This window comes from Pan troglodytes, chromosome 15 (assembly GCF_028858775.2).
Source record: "Pan troglodytes isolate AG18354 chromosome 15, NHGRI_mPanTro3-v2.0_pri, whole genome shotgun sequence".
NCBI classification, from domain to species: domain Eukaryota; kingdom Metazoa; phylum Chordata; class Mammalia; order Primates; family Hominidae; genus Pan; species Pan troglodytes.
In genome coordinates, this window is record NC_072413.2 from 91,783,153 (window position 1) to 91,798,282 (window position 15,130).

The 15,130-nt window shown below is 51.8% G+C and overlaps 1 protein-coding gene across 2 annotated transcripts in view; it reads right to left on the bottom strand.

The window, feature by feature from the left end:
• The window catches only part of PRIMA1 (proline rich membrane anchor 1), a 70,949-nt gene extending 56,275 nt beyond the window's left edge, over positions 1–14,674 (bottom strand). The window contains exons 1-3 of one of the 2 annotated variants that reach the window (XM_016926654.4): positions 14,004–14,143; positions 13,220–13,343; positions 4,786–4,921 (exon numbers count right to left, since the gene is read on the bottom strand). In XM_016926654.4, coding sequence (XP_016782143.1) covers positions 4,786–4,921; positions 13,220–13,312 — 229 coding nt within the window. In that variant the 5' untranslated portion in view covers positions 13,313–13,343; positions 14,004–14,143. The other variant, XM_016926655.4, reaches the window with a different exon arrangement.
• Between the last annotated feature and the right edge of the window lie 456 nt (positions 14,675–15,130).

Here is a 15,130-nt window from a genome sequence, read left to right on the forward strand (position 1 = left end):
AGGACGCCCTGCAGATGTTCCTGGTCATTACTTCTAGGAGGCACTTCACAGGCCTGCACGAATAGGTGTTTCTCTCTCCCCTCTTTCTCCCTTTATGCCAGACACACACACCAAAGCTCAACACACCTGTGGATCAATGTCACTTCAGCAGGGAGCCTCCTGCCTGATCCTTGGGCTGCTAATTCTGGCTGTCTGCTTTGGCCACTCCCTCTCCTTCGTGGCCTGTCCAGCCTCCCTCTGCTCCCACCTGTCCCATTCTACCTGGGAATTCTTCCACGTCTTCCCAAATCCGTCCTCCCTGCCCCTTTTGTAATTACGTATCCCCTTCCCAATAGCACCTCTTTATCCCCCAAGTCTGGCTTGCACTCACAGGCTGCTCTTCATCAGAACGCTTTCCACAGGACGATTACAGCAATGGATACCTGTCTAGTTTTCAAAAGTACTTCTCACTTTCAGGAACCCTCAACTCAACCCCATGGGGTAGGTGTGGCCCACGACCTATTTTATAGAGGAAGAAATTGAGGCTTAGGTTAACCGGCTCTCTTAAAATCACGAAGAGGAAAGAGCAGGGCTAGCACGCCAACATAGGCTAAAGAAAGGCTCATGGAATCGGCCTCTTATGCCAAGTCCTTGGCCTTGCATGACCTGGGCCCTGCTGATGTGGATAAGTCCCTGTGTGACTCTGTATCCCTCAGGGTGCCCAACGCAGGGTTGGACCTAGAACAGGTGCCTGGCAAATGCTCGCCAGGTGAATGAGAGGCCCTTGTGAGTGGCAAGAATGCAAAGCACATCAGATGAGCAAATGGGACAAGGACTGGCACATGCCTTGAGCCAGTGAATCCAGAGAGATGGCAGGAAGGGACACTCCAGTGAACACCTTCTGCAAATGACAGTCCACTGGACCGTGAACTCCATGAGGGCAGGAGCTGTCTGCTGCTCACTGCTGGTTCCCGGGCCCTGGCACCATGCCCCACATTTGGAGCTCAGTGCACACCTGTTGAGTGAGAGCTGAGGCTCCACAGCATTGAAGCCCTGTGCCCTCTGGGAGACACGAATTCCTTCAGGGTTATATAGCAGGCACTTGTTTTTTTTTGTTTGTTTGTTTTTGTTTTTTGCTGTTGTTGTTGTTTTTGAGGCAGAGTTACGCTCTTATTGCCCAGGCTGGAGTGCAATGGCGCAATCTTGGCTCACTGCAACCTCCGCCTCTGTATTTTATGATTGGCAGAAGTTGTGGATGTGGCCGTAGCTCTGACATTTATTGGGCACTACTTGTGTGCAGGGTTCTGGGCTGAGCTCAAGGAGGACCAAGAGAATGAATAAATCACATTCTCCACCACTGGTCTAATCCACCTTACATGCCCGAGGCACTCCATGGCTATGGTAGACATTCCCTGCCCTCCCGGCCTGGTAGCCATGTTCTTATTTTTGGGTTATAGCCCTCCTATTCGGATTTTCCTTTGGGAAACCACCTCTCCCTGAGCCTGTATCCACACATCCCAACTCCAGAGGTGGTCACATGGCCCGGGCCTGACCAACCCGCATATTCTATCCCATAAGCCACCATGATTGGTCCACAGGTGGGCACATGACCCAAGCTAGTCCAGCAAAAGTCAGCCTCAGGACTTCCCTCAGACTATTGGGAAACAGAAGGTCTCTTCCTAGGGAGATTACTGACTGTAAGAATGATGGAATGCTGGAGCCTGGAGCTACAGGAACTGAGCCAGCCTGAGAGAAAAGGCAACCCAGGAGAAATCAGGAGAGAGCGACAGAGACAGAGACAGAAATCCAATACCGTCATCATTTGAGACCATGGATTCAGCAGATCTGCTGCCTGGATATCCTGATACATGAGCCCACAAGCTAACATCTTTCTCCCTAGTTTTTGTATTGCTTAAACCACTTCAAGATGTGTTTTTGCTACTTGAAACAGAAAAAGTCCTGCCATACAGAGCTCTCCTCTCTTACTCTCCTCTCCCAAGAAGCACCTTCAATCCCAAAACTCAACATGAGTTCTCTCTGTACTCAACCAAGCACTCTCCTCTAGCCTCCTCCCATCTCCGTAGCCCCCAGCCTGGTTTCAGGCCCTCTTGGATGATCTGGGGTCTGAATGATCTCAAGAGACCCCCACCTGACTCCAGTCTGCCAGCTAACCCCAATCCACTCCAATCCAACCCACAGTGTCAAAACAGTTGATCTTTCTGAAACAGACAATATAGGCTCATGTCACTTCCCCACTTAACACCTTCGTAGGCTCATCACTGCCCAGAGCAGTTTCCTAAAGCACTGGGTCCATGTCCCTGCAGTTATGAGAGCTGATTTTAGATGGTATATGGACCCAGCACTCAAACACATTGAAACCTGTAATAAGAAACTTAAGCTCCTTTTGATTCACTTACAAACTTTCCAATTACTTTATAGAGAAGGTCTCAGCACTGTGCCACTATGGCTTTCACATCTCTCTACCGCTTACTTCTCTCCCTTTTTAACAAATAGAGAGAAAGTCTCAAGCTCACAATCTTCCAGAGAAAGCTGGAATTTTAAAAGCTTGGTTTGCTTCCACTGCATTTATTATTATGGTCACCTTCCATTTATGCAAGTGGAACTAGTTTCTCATTTAGAGTAGTTTTGTAAAGTTAAGGAAATTAATTTGTATACACACAAAAGTGAGTTTATTTAAAGAAAAAAATAAGGCAAATAAGAGATGGTACTTGGATATGCGTGAATGTAGATCATTGTTTGGTAAACAATGACCCATAGGATGAAATGCGATCTGCTCAGCCAGGCACAGGAGGCCCTTCTAGGTCCTCCTCCTTGGCCACCCTTTCAAGCCACTGAAGGGCTTGTGACTCTCAAGAGGAGTCTCACAGAGCCATACCTCCAAGCCTTTGTCCATGCGCTTCCTTCTGCCTGGATGCCCTTTTCCCCCAACCTGCTTAGCAACCTGGAACAATCCCGTTCATTCTTTTTTTTGAGATGGAGTCTCACTCTGTGGCCCAGGCTGGAGTGCAGTGGCGCAATCTTGGTTCACTGCAACCTCCGCCTCCCGGGTTCAAGCAATTCTCCTGCCTCAGCCTCCGGAGCAGCTGGGATTACAGGCGCCTGCCACCACGCCCGGCTAATTTTTATATTTTTAGTAGAGACGGGGTTTCACCATGTTGGCCAGGCTGGTCTCGAACTCCTGACCTCATGATCCACCCACCTCAGCCTCCCAAAGTGCTGGGATTACAGGCGTGAGCCACTGTGCCCGACCAATCCCATTTATTCTTAAAGACCCCTGTTACTATTTACCGGGGCTACTGTTTTGCTTAACTATTCAGGTATTTCCAGTGTACCTGGCAAACCATTTCCGTGTTCTCTCAGGCCACTCTTTGTGGGTTGCTGACAGGATGGCCTTCCCTGGGAGGGCTGAGATTCCAGAGGGCCAGGACGGTCCTTCTCCTCTGTCTGACACAGATGCTCAGTGAGCACAAGAAGACCCGAAGGGACTCTAGCTGGGGGATGTGGATCATCAAATACAAACCACTGGGAGACTACGTGCCGTGGGGCCCAAAATGTGGGAGAGTGAGGAATTCTAAAGGAAGGGAGAGGAGTGATCTCCAAGGGTAGGTGCAGGCCCAGGGATTCTTTCAGGAGAGAGGAGGCCAGTGAGCATCCCGGGATAGAAGGATCTGGCAGAGGCCTGCAGCAGAGGGCTGGCGGGCCTAGGTTCTCAACTGTAACTTGCATTTGAATCACCTCAGAACCTGTAATTGTGACGATTCCCAAGCCTCACCCCAAAAACTCTGGCTCAGTGGGTTTGAAGTGGGCCCATGAAGATGCATTTTAAAACAAATGCTTTGGGTTATGCTGAAGCAGGTCATTTGAGGGCCAGGCTTTGAGAAGGAATGGGCCACAGGGTGTCAGGGAAGGATGGAGATATATAGAGGCCTCACAGTCAAAATGCAGAAATTCACACAAATTGCAAAGATCCTCCAGAACATTGCATCACTGACTGGGGACCAAGAGGCTGGAAACGCAGCCTACCAGAGAACAAGCTTTGTGCCAAGGTTATTGAAAATACATCCCAAATAATTCCATGGAGATGTGTTTAATGAGGTAGATACCAACATGATCACGGGCATCCTATAGGTGGGAACTTGAATGAACCACGTGAAATACAGAACCTCCTTTGGAGAGACCTTATCAAGTAGCAATTGTAAACAGGGAACTTCACCATGTAGAGGTCAGGGCTGAGGCCATTTCTGGCTAAAGAAACGCTCCTTTGTTTGAACGACGGCGCAAATTGTTCAGAGATGAAATCGTCCAAGGCAAACAAGTCACAGAGAGGTTTTAGCAGAATTTGGTGCACGTAGCTGAATGGCATCTTGAAACTCTGCTCCCAGAGCACGGACTTTGGTTCTACCCTAACTGCCTCCCTAAATGTAAATTATAATAGAGAAATAGAACTGTGTGTTGGGGGAGGGGGGCTATTTAAGATCAGTCCTCAGCAGCTGCCCCCTTTAAAGATCTGGCCTTCGGAACTATCCAGGCCAAGTCACTCATCAAATGGAGATTGACTTTTATCTGATTAACTGATGGAGAAACATCCTTCTCCATCTTGCAGGAGCACGCTGTGGGAAAGGCGTTTTGCAGACTGCAGGGGAAAGTTGGGCCTTGGCTTCCCTCCTGCTTGGCCAGTGGAAAATTACCAAGGAGGCAGGGCCGCCCTCGGCCACGCTCAGTGGATCTTCGTGGGCCTAGGAAAACACAAAGAGAAACCCGAAAATGGAGTGAGCCATTACTTACCTGGGGCGGAGAGGAGTCTGGGAGGCGGCGGGGGTGGGGGCGGCGGGGGCAGCGGGGGAGGGGGCCGGCACTGGCAGACGTGTCGGCAGCTGTCAGTCACTTTGGAGCAGGACTTCTGGGGCTCACCGTGCGTCACCTGTACACATGGGCACACGTACCCAAGAGAGGGAGAGGACCATAAGGCAACTAGAAGCTGAAACAAGCCCAGGCCACCCCATCCCCTGCCAGGCTGGGACTTGGGATTCCTTTCCAAGACCAAGGCAGGAAGAATCAACAGAAGTCGGATTGGTTCAAAGGGGACAATGTTGTTGGCGGCTGGCCTGGCTGGTTGGAGACCAAGGTTTTCTTCCTAGCTTTGCCAGGGACCCTGGGCAAGTGACCTGGATATGAATGAGAAGTAGACAAGAACTTGAAGGTTAACTGGTAGAATTTCCCCATTGTACAAATGAGTAAACTGAGGCCCAGGCAGAAGTAGCTGCCCAAGGGTCTCACATTTGGAGAGTGAGACCCTTTGCTTCCTTTGTAATCTAAGCCCAACCGCTTCTCCTGTCTTCCTTGCTACAGCCCAAGGAAGCCCTGGCCTTCTCTCCAGCCCTCACTCCTGATGGCCTTGTCATGTCTACTCTGGGGCAAGGCCCCCCTCTCTTGGGTAGAAACCTCACCCAGAGAGGCCTCTACTCCTGTGTCCCACGTGAACAAAGGGAGCAGAGCAACCTGCTTGATGCTCTCCACTCAGCATCCAGGTGGTCTTGTGGGAAGGGCACCCCTCCAAACCACCTCCATCCCCCCAGAAAGACCCAGATGCCACCCCACCCCTCGTGGGATCATGTGGCCTACAAGGTCTGCAAGGGGTGATCCCTGACAACCTCTCCGGCCCCACCTCGTCCCATGCTCTCTGCCCGTCTCTCTGCCCTCATTCTCTCCTTTCAGTTCCAGGCCCCTGGCCTCTGCAATTGCTGCTCCAGTGGTGGAAATGTTCTCCCATCCCTACCCTGCTACGCCCCTGACTCAGCTTGGCGATGACCTCACAGACGTGTCTCTGACCTCTTTATCCAGCCAGATCCTTTTGTATGGGCTCTCCTGGCACCAGGTTCCCCTCTAGGGGCAGAAAGCTACATTTGGATGTTACCTGGTTCATACCTATCTTCACCACGGCACTGTGAGCTCGCTGAGGGCAGAGCAGGCCTTGCTCCTTCTCTCTCACTATCATAAATCACCACTTAAGGGAATGCCCACCATTTGATAAATTTTTGGTGAATGAATGAATGAATATGAAAAACTGGCCACAATCCACGCCTCTTCAACCTTGGCCTGGTGTTTTTCCAGCACCGATCTCAGCTTCCTCATGTGTCAACGAGAAGGGTAGCCAGAGTGAGCTGGGCTCCATCAGCAGTTCCCAGCCCTGGCTGTACCTTGGAATCTCCCTGGTGGTTTTAAAAAATACCCATGCCTGAGCCACACCGATTAAATCAAAATTTTGCAGGTGGAGCTGGGCCTGGGGATTTTGCTTAAGCTTCCCAGGTTAAACATCTTCTGCAGAGCCAGCATGGGAACTGGGTAGATGGATTAGACTGACTGCCAGTGTCCCTCACTATACAGAGTGCCATAAATCCAAGAGCCTGGTGTTTCATGCCTGTCCCGGGGAACAAGCTGGTTTAAAAGCACAAAGAGTTGCCAGTCACCCTCCACCTCCTCGACAGCCACGGTTGATTTCTCTGTCATCTCTGAGCCACTGGAAACCAGAACTCCACTTTCCCTGCAACTAGCCATGTGTGGCCTGCCTTTGAATGCTGATCCAGCCCCTCTGTCATGTGGCAGGGAGAGCTCCCCGGGGCTGGGAGGCTCCCATCGCACCTGGAAGATGTGGAGAAGTAATGTGGGTAATGTCTGCTGGGGTGGCAGCAGGAAGTGAGCTGATTTACAGCCCCGGCTTAATATCTACCAGGCTAAGAGGCTCCTGCTCATCACCTTTTAATGTTTTTAAAAGGCCATTGACTGCGTTTCGAACCCTGGAAGGCAATCTTCTCTCCCACTGGGAAGAGCATGCCGTCTGATGGTGGCCTCTGCTCAATTATTTTACAGAAATGATTAACTCCTTACATGTCAGTGGGAAATCCACCGGCTTCTAGACCGGTGCCATTGTTAGATGTCCCATCCTTGGGCCTGTGCCCCTCTAGATTCTGACCTTCTGAGACCCTGGGGTTTGCTAGAAAGCTTCATTCTCCTAATAGCTGGCCTCTGAGACCACTTCTCCAATGCACTCTACCAAGTGTGTGAACTTCAAGCAATAGCATTGCCAGTGTAATTATTTTCTCAATCTCCAAGGTGCAATTTATGAGAGAGAGTTCAAGAGGAGCACGTTTGTTTAACCTGGCCCGACACAATGACCTACTTTTGTGAGAGGATATGAAGGCACAGATGTATAAGGGTGTTTAATGTGATGAAGCTCTAGGCAGAAAAATCAGGGCCAAATTTCAAGGCTGCAGGAGGAAGAAGTGAAGGAGCACACTGCATTTAAAAAACTGATAGTTCTCGCCTGTAATCCCAGCACTGTGGGAGGCCGAGGCGGGCGGATCACCTGAGGTCAGGAGTTCGAGACCAGCCTGGCCAACATGGTGAAACCCCGTCTCTACAAAAAAAAATACAAAAATTAGCCAGGGTGGTGCACGCCTGTAGTCCCACCTACTCAGGATGCCGAGGCAGAGAATGACTTGAACCTGGAGGTCAAGGCTGCAGAGAGCCAAGATCATGCCACTGCACTCCAGCCTAGGCGACAGAGCGAAACTCCAGTCTCAAAAAAGAATAAGGCCGGGCGCGGTGGCTCACGCCTGTAATCCCAGCACTTTGGGAGGCCGAGGTGGGCGGATCACAAGGTCAGGAGATCGAGACCATCCTGGCTAACAGAGTGAAACCCTGTCTTTACTAAAAATACAGAAAAATTAGCCGGGCGTGGTGGCGGGCACCTGTAGTCCCAGCTACTCGGGAGGCTGAGGCAGGAGAATGGCGTGAACACGGGAGGCGGAGCTTGTAGTGAGCTGAGATCGCGCCACTGCACTCCAGCCTGGGCGACAGAGCAAGACTCCGTCTCAAAAATAAATAAATAAATACATACATACATACATACATAAATACATAAATAAAATTAATAGCTTTGGCCAGGTGCGGAGGCTGACGCCAGTAATCCCAACATTTTGGGAAACTGAGGCGGGTGGATCATTTGAGCCCAGGGGTTCAACATCAGCCTGGGCAATAGAGTGAGACCTCATCTCTACAAATTTTTTTTTTAATTAGCTGGGCATGATGGCACACGCCTATAGACCCAGCTACTCCAGAGGCTGAGGTGGGAGGATTGCTTGAGCCCAGGAGGTTGAGGCTGCAGTGAGCTATTACAGTGCACCACACTCCAGCCTCGGCAACAGAGCAAGACCCTGCTTCAAAACAAAACAAAACAAAAAAATCAGTGGTTCTCAGTCTCTTACATAAGGGCCTCTCTGAAATGTGAGCAGGCACAATTGCTTAGCCAACTGTTCTCACAAAAGGATCATGTCTGGTCCGTCCTTATGCCTGACGGCTGAGCCCCCACTGCAGTGTCCTGATAGTTTGGTCCAGTCCAAGCCTGTGGCGTCTGAGCCTGCCTCGACTCTGGGTTACTCAGACCCCATATCCACTTGCTAGCCTCTCTCCATCCTTCAAACCCATCTCTTGAACAGCGTTCTTGGGTGTTCATGCAAGAACAGGACTGAGATTTCTCTCTCTCCTTTTCTTGAGACAGGGTTTCGCTATGTTGACCAGACTGGTCTCAAATTCCTGGCTCAAGCAGTCCTCCTTCTTGGGCAAAACCATCCTAAACCCTCCCTCACCCCAAATTAGACTCACCTGCTCAGTGCTGCGGCTTTATTCTGCAAACACTTCTGTCTGGGACATTTCCATGCTATTTTGTAATGTGTGTCTGTCTACACTAAGTTGTGAGTGTCTTAGGACAGGCAGGTAGATGAGTACTTTATTCATCCCGAACAATCATGACTTTCTGAGCCCTACTATGTGTCCATCATGGGTTCAGGCTCCCATTTTGCCCTGGGCATAACCGGGAGAGATAGGTGATATTATCCACTCTTAACAGGTGGCCTGAAGGCTCAGCGAAGCTAAGTGATGTACCAAAGTTGCCCAAGGCCCAGCATTCAGTTGGCACTCAGTGAAAAGGTGCAATGCCCACCAGTGGAGAAACACAGGATCTGTCCCATTCCCCAGTGCTGGTTCCACTTGGGGGTTCTGTTGATTGGCAGTGTCATATTTAGACCAATAGAGAGGAAGCCTCGGGTGTCTGGAGCTTGTCCCAACACCTGGCGTTTGGTTTCTATCTTGGGGAATTCCAAAAGGAGAAGGAAGTTTCCCCTGAAGTAACATGCTCTTAGCTGGACTTCGTTAAGAAAGAGCAGAGGCCCAGAAAGGTCAGTGACTTGCCTAAAGCCCACAGAACACAGGCTGGTATCAGTACTTCCTGGAACCACTTCTTATTCCCGTTTCACCATCGTCTGCCTTCCAGGCCCTATTCTGCAGCCAGAATCCTGTAAATGCTGTAGTCCTGAGAGTGGGCTGAGGCACAGGTATGTCCTGGAGTCCCCTGGATTTGGTACCTGTAGCAGAGGTCTGAGGGACACAGTGTTCCCAGCATCAGTTCCCTCTTCTCCAACCACCATCCTACTCCTGGCCAATCAGTGTCCTACCACCGTCCTACTCCTGGCCAATCAGTGCAGTTTTGGGTCCAGCAGACGTTGCCTCCTAAATCATTCTTGAATCCATCTACTCCTCTGTTTCCTTTGCTGCCACCTGAACCAGGCCACCATCAGGTCTCCAGTGGGCAGTACCTGCCTCTCATCTAGGGTTGCCAGATAAAATATAAGACACCCTATTACATCTGAATTTCAGATAAACAACAAATAATTTTAAAGTATATCCCCAATATTATATGGGAAAGATGCTAGAAAAACAATTTGTAGTTCATTTGAAATTCAAAGTTAACTGGATGTCCTGTATTTTATTTGCTAAAGCTGGCCACCCTCCTCTTACCTACCTCTCTGGCCCTGCCTTACCTCCTCCCTGCATCCATCCTTCATGCAGGAATTGGACTGAGATTTCTCTCTTTTTTTTGAGACATGGTTTTGCTGTGTTGTTCAGGCTGGTGTCGAATTCCTGGGCTCAAGCAATCCGCCTGCCTTGGCCTCCCGAAGTGTTGGGATTACAGGTGTGAGCCACTGCAACCAGCCTGGACTGAGATTTCTAAAATACCAACCTGAGATTGTGTCATCTGTTACTTAAAATCCTTTACTTAAAACGACATCCATAGCCCTCAGGATCAAGTCCAAACTGCAGGACACTATGTTAGTGGCTTATGACAGTGGCCTTACCTGGTGCTTCTTTCCCCTGGGTCTTCCAAAGTCCCTCTCTCCTCTGGCCTTGGGCTGTTCTCTCTGCCTGGACACCTCACCCTCATTTGCATCCTAACTTCTCATCCTTCATGTCTCAGCTGAAGCACCACACCCTTGAGGCTTCTATGACTCTTGCCCCGGGTCCAAGCTGTTTGCTCTTGCTGAGCTCTCTTGATGATAATTACTTGTTTAATTAGCTCTACATTGCCAAACTATCAGTGCCACGAGGGAAGAGGCCACTAAGACCCTTGCACTTAACAAAGGGCCTGGCATACAGTAGGCGCCCAATAAATGCTGCCGAATGAATCATCAAAGCTGCAGAGACTGACCATAGAAGGGGTTTAACATCACTTGGGTCTGGGGTGGCTCCTCATCAGCACACAGAGACCCATAAGGCCAGATAAGAGGCTGTCTCTCTAACTATTACTTTAGGAGGGCAGCCACAAAGATGATGGCTTCTGGCATCTTTCATGGAGACAGGCCAGCACCACGGTAACTTGATGAGACACACTCCTGTCACACCTAATAAATTTGCCAGCCTGTCATCCTCTTCTCTTTCAAAAAAAAAAAAAAATCATCTGAAAGTGAACTTAGAAGAACCCTAAATCACAAAAGCTCAAAATCTCAATTCCAGACACATTAAAGAACAGGGGGAAAGGCTAAGGAATGCTCCCACCAACCTTTCTGGCAATTTAAATGTCGTCTGACTTTAATGATTAAGTTTCTTATCAACTAGCAGCAGTCAGAGGCTTAAGGCTGATTGCAAGGTAAGAACCTGGTGCTTTGGGGGACCCCAGGTCTTTTGCCTCATCGACAATCCCATTAATCATAGGACTTTGTTATGTTGGCCTTGTCCTTCCAAATGTTCTTCTGGCAAAATGCTCATGGAAGGGCAGATAGCTCTGAGTTTGCTCTCCAGATTAGAGAAACTCCTATGACATGACAGATTTTATTTTCCCCACTTAAAGAGAAACACATGGCTTCGTGCATTTCCATTTTTCATCTTCTCTCCTACGTTCCCTTGGATTTAGCTCTTTTGCTTAAAGCCAGATCCATTCATTCCAAAACCCCTTTCCCTTGATTTCCCTGTCCCTATCATTTGTAAATTAATTTTTCCAGAGCCTCAAGCCAAGATTTTACCCATTCTACTTGTCTGGAGGGTTCCTTTTTAAATTGATTTTTATGAAAATTGATTTGTATTGAGTGAGAGCATCTGAAATACAACCACACACACACACCCCCCTGCACACACACAGACACCCCTGCATACACACACACACACACACACACACACACACACCTGCTTGTGTAAGTACTGCCTGGCTGAAGGACACTTAAAAAACTGAACTGCTTTCACAAAATTATTTCTTCTGGGAGGAGTGCAGGGTGCTTGGGGGTCTTCTGTTTAGATCCTACTAGCTCACACAGCAGAATTCTAGTCCTGGAGACTGACAACCTCACTACGTTGCTTCCCACCCCAGGTGAAGGTGTCTTACGGAAGAGAGAAAATGGTAAACAAATGAATCTAAAAACTAAGTGAACTCAATATCTGAGGTTCAGCTAAAAGTTGAACAAGGGAAGCTGGTCCCAAGCCACTGAAGTGTTTAGAAGTGACAAAATCATGTTTCCTGAGGAGGCACAGCTGAGTTTAATAACGGCTGTTTTACACATTAGACAAAGCTGTCAATTCCAAAAGGAAAACAATTGTGAGTGAGACGGAGGCAAGCCAGAGAAGAGAGCAGAAGATGGGGCCTGGGAGTGGGGGGTGCGGAGCAGCGTCTGACCCTGGCTCTCCATGGGCACTCACCCAGGCCATCATCCAGGCAGGACTGACTGAGCAAGCTCTCGGCAGGGCCCCATCATTTGGGGCAGCTCATGGACCTCGGTGGACTGGCAAGTGGTCTTGCCCGCATCCCTTTTTTTCTTGGTCTGTCACCCCTACTAGTACAGAGCAACCATGTGAATGGTCCCCAAACCCCAAAATGCCATCAGGAGAACATGAGGCTACAAATACCCCAGAGTGGACCCTTGATGCCCAAAACAATGAAAATGTCCTCCAGAGCCTGCAGAAAAAATGTCAAACAGACCACGCAGTGATCAACAGAGTACCTGGTCAGCCAGGCAGAAGAACGGCATTGCTATTACTCCTATCAACAATGGCAGCAACCACTACTGGTTAGTTTCATCATGGACCTGGCACTGCACTAAGTAATCCTTACCTGCATTTATCTCAGCAAGTACTTACAATAGTACAGTCAGGAAGAAGAAACTAACTCTCAGAGAGGGTAAGTGGGTTGCCTAAAGCCTCCCAGCTGGTGAGGGACAGAGCTAAAGCTCAAATTCCAGAGCTGACATCGAAGTCCACCTTGTCACCTCTCCACTGTACCAGTGACGATGCACATTCTAGGGGGGACTAGGGACCACCCCATTGAAACCCCTCTCTGATCCTAAGAGGTAACTCCAGTTAGTGGCTGCCTGGCCTCTGCCCTGGGATTTAAGGGACCCAGGGTGAGAGATTCAACCCTGGGCAGTCCTGACAGCTGGGCCACCACGCATTATCTGTCTACATCCTCAACTCTGATACCTATAAGAAACACGGCTGCCTTCCGTGTTGAAAACCAGTTTAAGAAAGCTAATTTGAAGTTCATCAGTGGTTCTGGTGGGAAAGAAATAATATATATCCTTGGGATCATTTTTCTTTGTAAGTTTGTTTCTTTGCTGAATTTCTGCCCTAGAATGTTATCATCGGAAGGTATTCTCTGAGCCCCTTTCCATTCCAAGGCCAGCCCGGTCCTGCAGGCTTTAGGCCACAATCGAAGCCTCTCTTTGGAGTTTCTTATCTTTTCAGGGGTAGGGAATAGGGGACCGTAGCAGCTTTTCTTTTCCCAAGCTCTTCCGAGAACCAATCAGTGGGGTGGCTGCAAGAGGCCAGGGTCTCAGGAGGGAAGGGACAGCTCGCCCCTTACCCAGGAGGCCCTCCCAGCCAGTGCGCAGCCGGCGCGTCTCACCTGCACGAAGCCCCAGAGCGGGTGGAGCGCGCAGTGCAGCAGCAGCGAGGACCAGCAGCAGCCACGGCGCAGCACCAAGTCCCGGAGGAGCATCTCGGCCAGCGGCGCCCGCTCCTGGGGCGAACTGTCAGGAGAGCAAGGCTCGGGTCAGGCGGACACCGCGCAGGCACTTTCGCCGCCGCGCACAAACATACCTCCCAGCCCGGGTCGGACGGGCACGCCCCGCACCCAGGGGCACCCTAGTAAACCAAGCCTGCACTTACACTCCAGCTTACACCTTCACTGACTCTTCGTCAGTCCCAGAATTCACACTCTTCTTATGCACATCCCCAGAACCCTGCGTGTACACTTTAGCTCCGCGCACAGCTCCAGAATACTGCGTGCATACCTTGGCCCCATGCACACCTCCAGAAACAGCCAAGCACACTTACTGCGCCCCATTAATCCCCATACAACTCACTCTCACTGTGAGCACACTTCAAACCCGGCGGGCACTACTCACCTGCGCGCACACCCACAGAAACAGCCGTGCACACACACTGATCCCCGTGCACACCCACCGACTCCTGCCTGCACCCTCGCTGACCCTGCATGCACGGCCCCAAGAAATCTCACGCTGCGTGCACCCACACTGCCCAGCCGGCCTCACTGCGCACACTGCAACATAGGCACCTCCGTGCGCTGCCCCTTTGCACGCCTCCGCCCAGCCCCGATCTCCCGCTCCCGGGCGTGGGTTCCCCCACGCCTCCATCTCCGCCCGCACCCTTCCAACGCCTCACGCTACCTTGCCTGGCGGCGGCCCCAGCCGATCCTCGGCTCGGGGAAAAGAGGTCCGCGTTCCCCCCGCGGCAGCTCTGTTTCCCAGCCGCCGGACAGCCCCCATTTAAAGCCAGCCGCCTCCCCAGTCCCCCGCCCTCTAGGCGGGGCCTCCGTCCTCACCTTGGCGGCTGCGCGGGCGCCCGGGGGCTTCACATGCCGGGGAGGAGCGCCCGGCGCTGGAGCAAAAGTTTGCGCGCCGGTTGGGCCTCCCGGGCCGCTGAGCAGAGGACCAGGAGCGGCGTCCTCGCACGGGGCGCAGGGCGCGGTGGCTCCGGACTGCGCCTAGCCGCGCGCGGGGCGGGAGGGGCGGCACCCCGCTCCCAGGGCCGGGGCTGGCCGCCGAGGCGGAGGCAGAGGGCGGGGAAAGTCTCCTCCAAGCCGCCTGGAGCCGGCCGCGCGAGCCCTCCCCGGGCCCGCGTTGGCTCCCCGCCTTTCCTGGTGGCGCCGCGCGGCTGCCTGGGGCACTGGGGTGCCCGAGCTCTCTACTACCCTCACGCTGGCCCGCGAGAGGCAGCGGCGGGAGGCGCCGGCAGGGAGCTCCCGCTGGGGCAGCAAAGCCGTGGGTGGAGGCGAAATAAATAATCCACGAAAAAGGAAAACAGACGTGAGCCGAGCCAGAGCCTCTCCCGCCTCCCGCCCGGGGCTGCGCTCCCGCCCGCGCTCCCCCCGCCGCCGCCGCCGCCAGCGCCGCTGCAGTGATTCCTCGTCTCCATCTAGCGAGGCTATTGTGTATTGGGCGCTTAATTATTTATTCACCCTGGAGGCCGAGGATTCCCACTTCCATGGGGTTTTGGCCCTTGCCTGCGCTTCCCCCAAGCCTCTCCCGAGGCTGCGGAAAGGTGGCGAGGACTGACTTGAGACCCTTTTTTGCGCTCCGTCCTTGAGGACTCTCCCCGCCGCACTCCCCGCAGGCTCACCCGGGCGCCGGGGCTGAAAGGTGCAGGCCGCCCCTGTCCCGCCCATGGGCCTTGTCCTCTCCTTTGTAGTCCCAGCAAGCAGAAACTCTCTTGCAACACTAGGCTGCGGCTGGGAAGGAGTTGTGACGGCCCTGGGGAGAACATTTCTACCACTGCTCTTCTTCAACCATCTGCA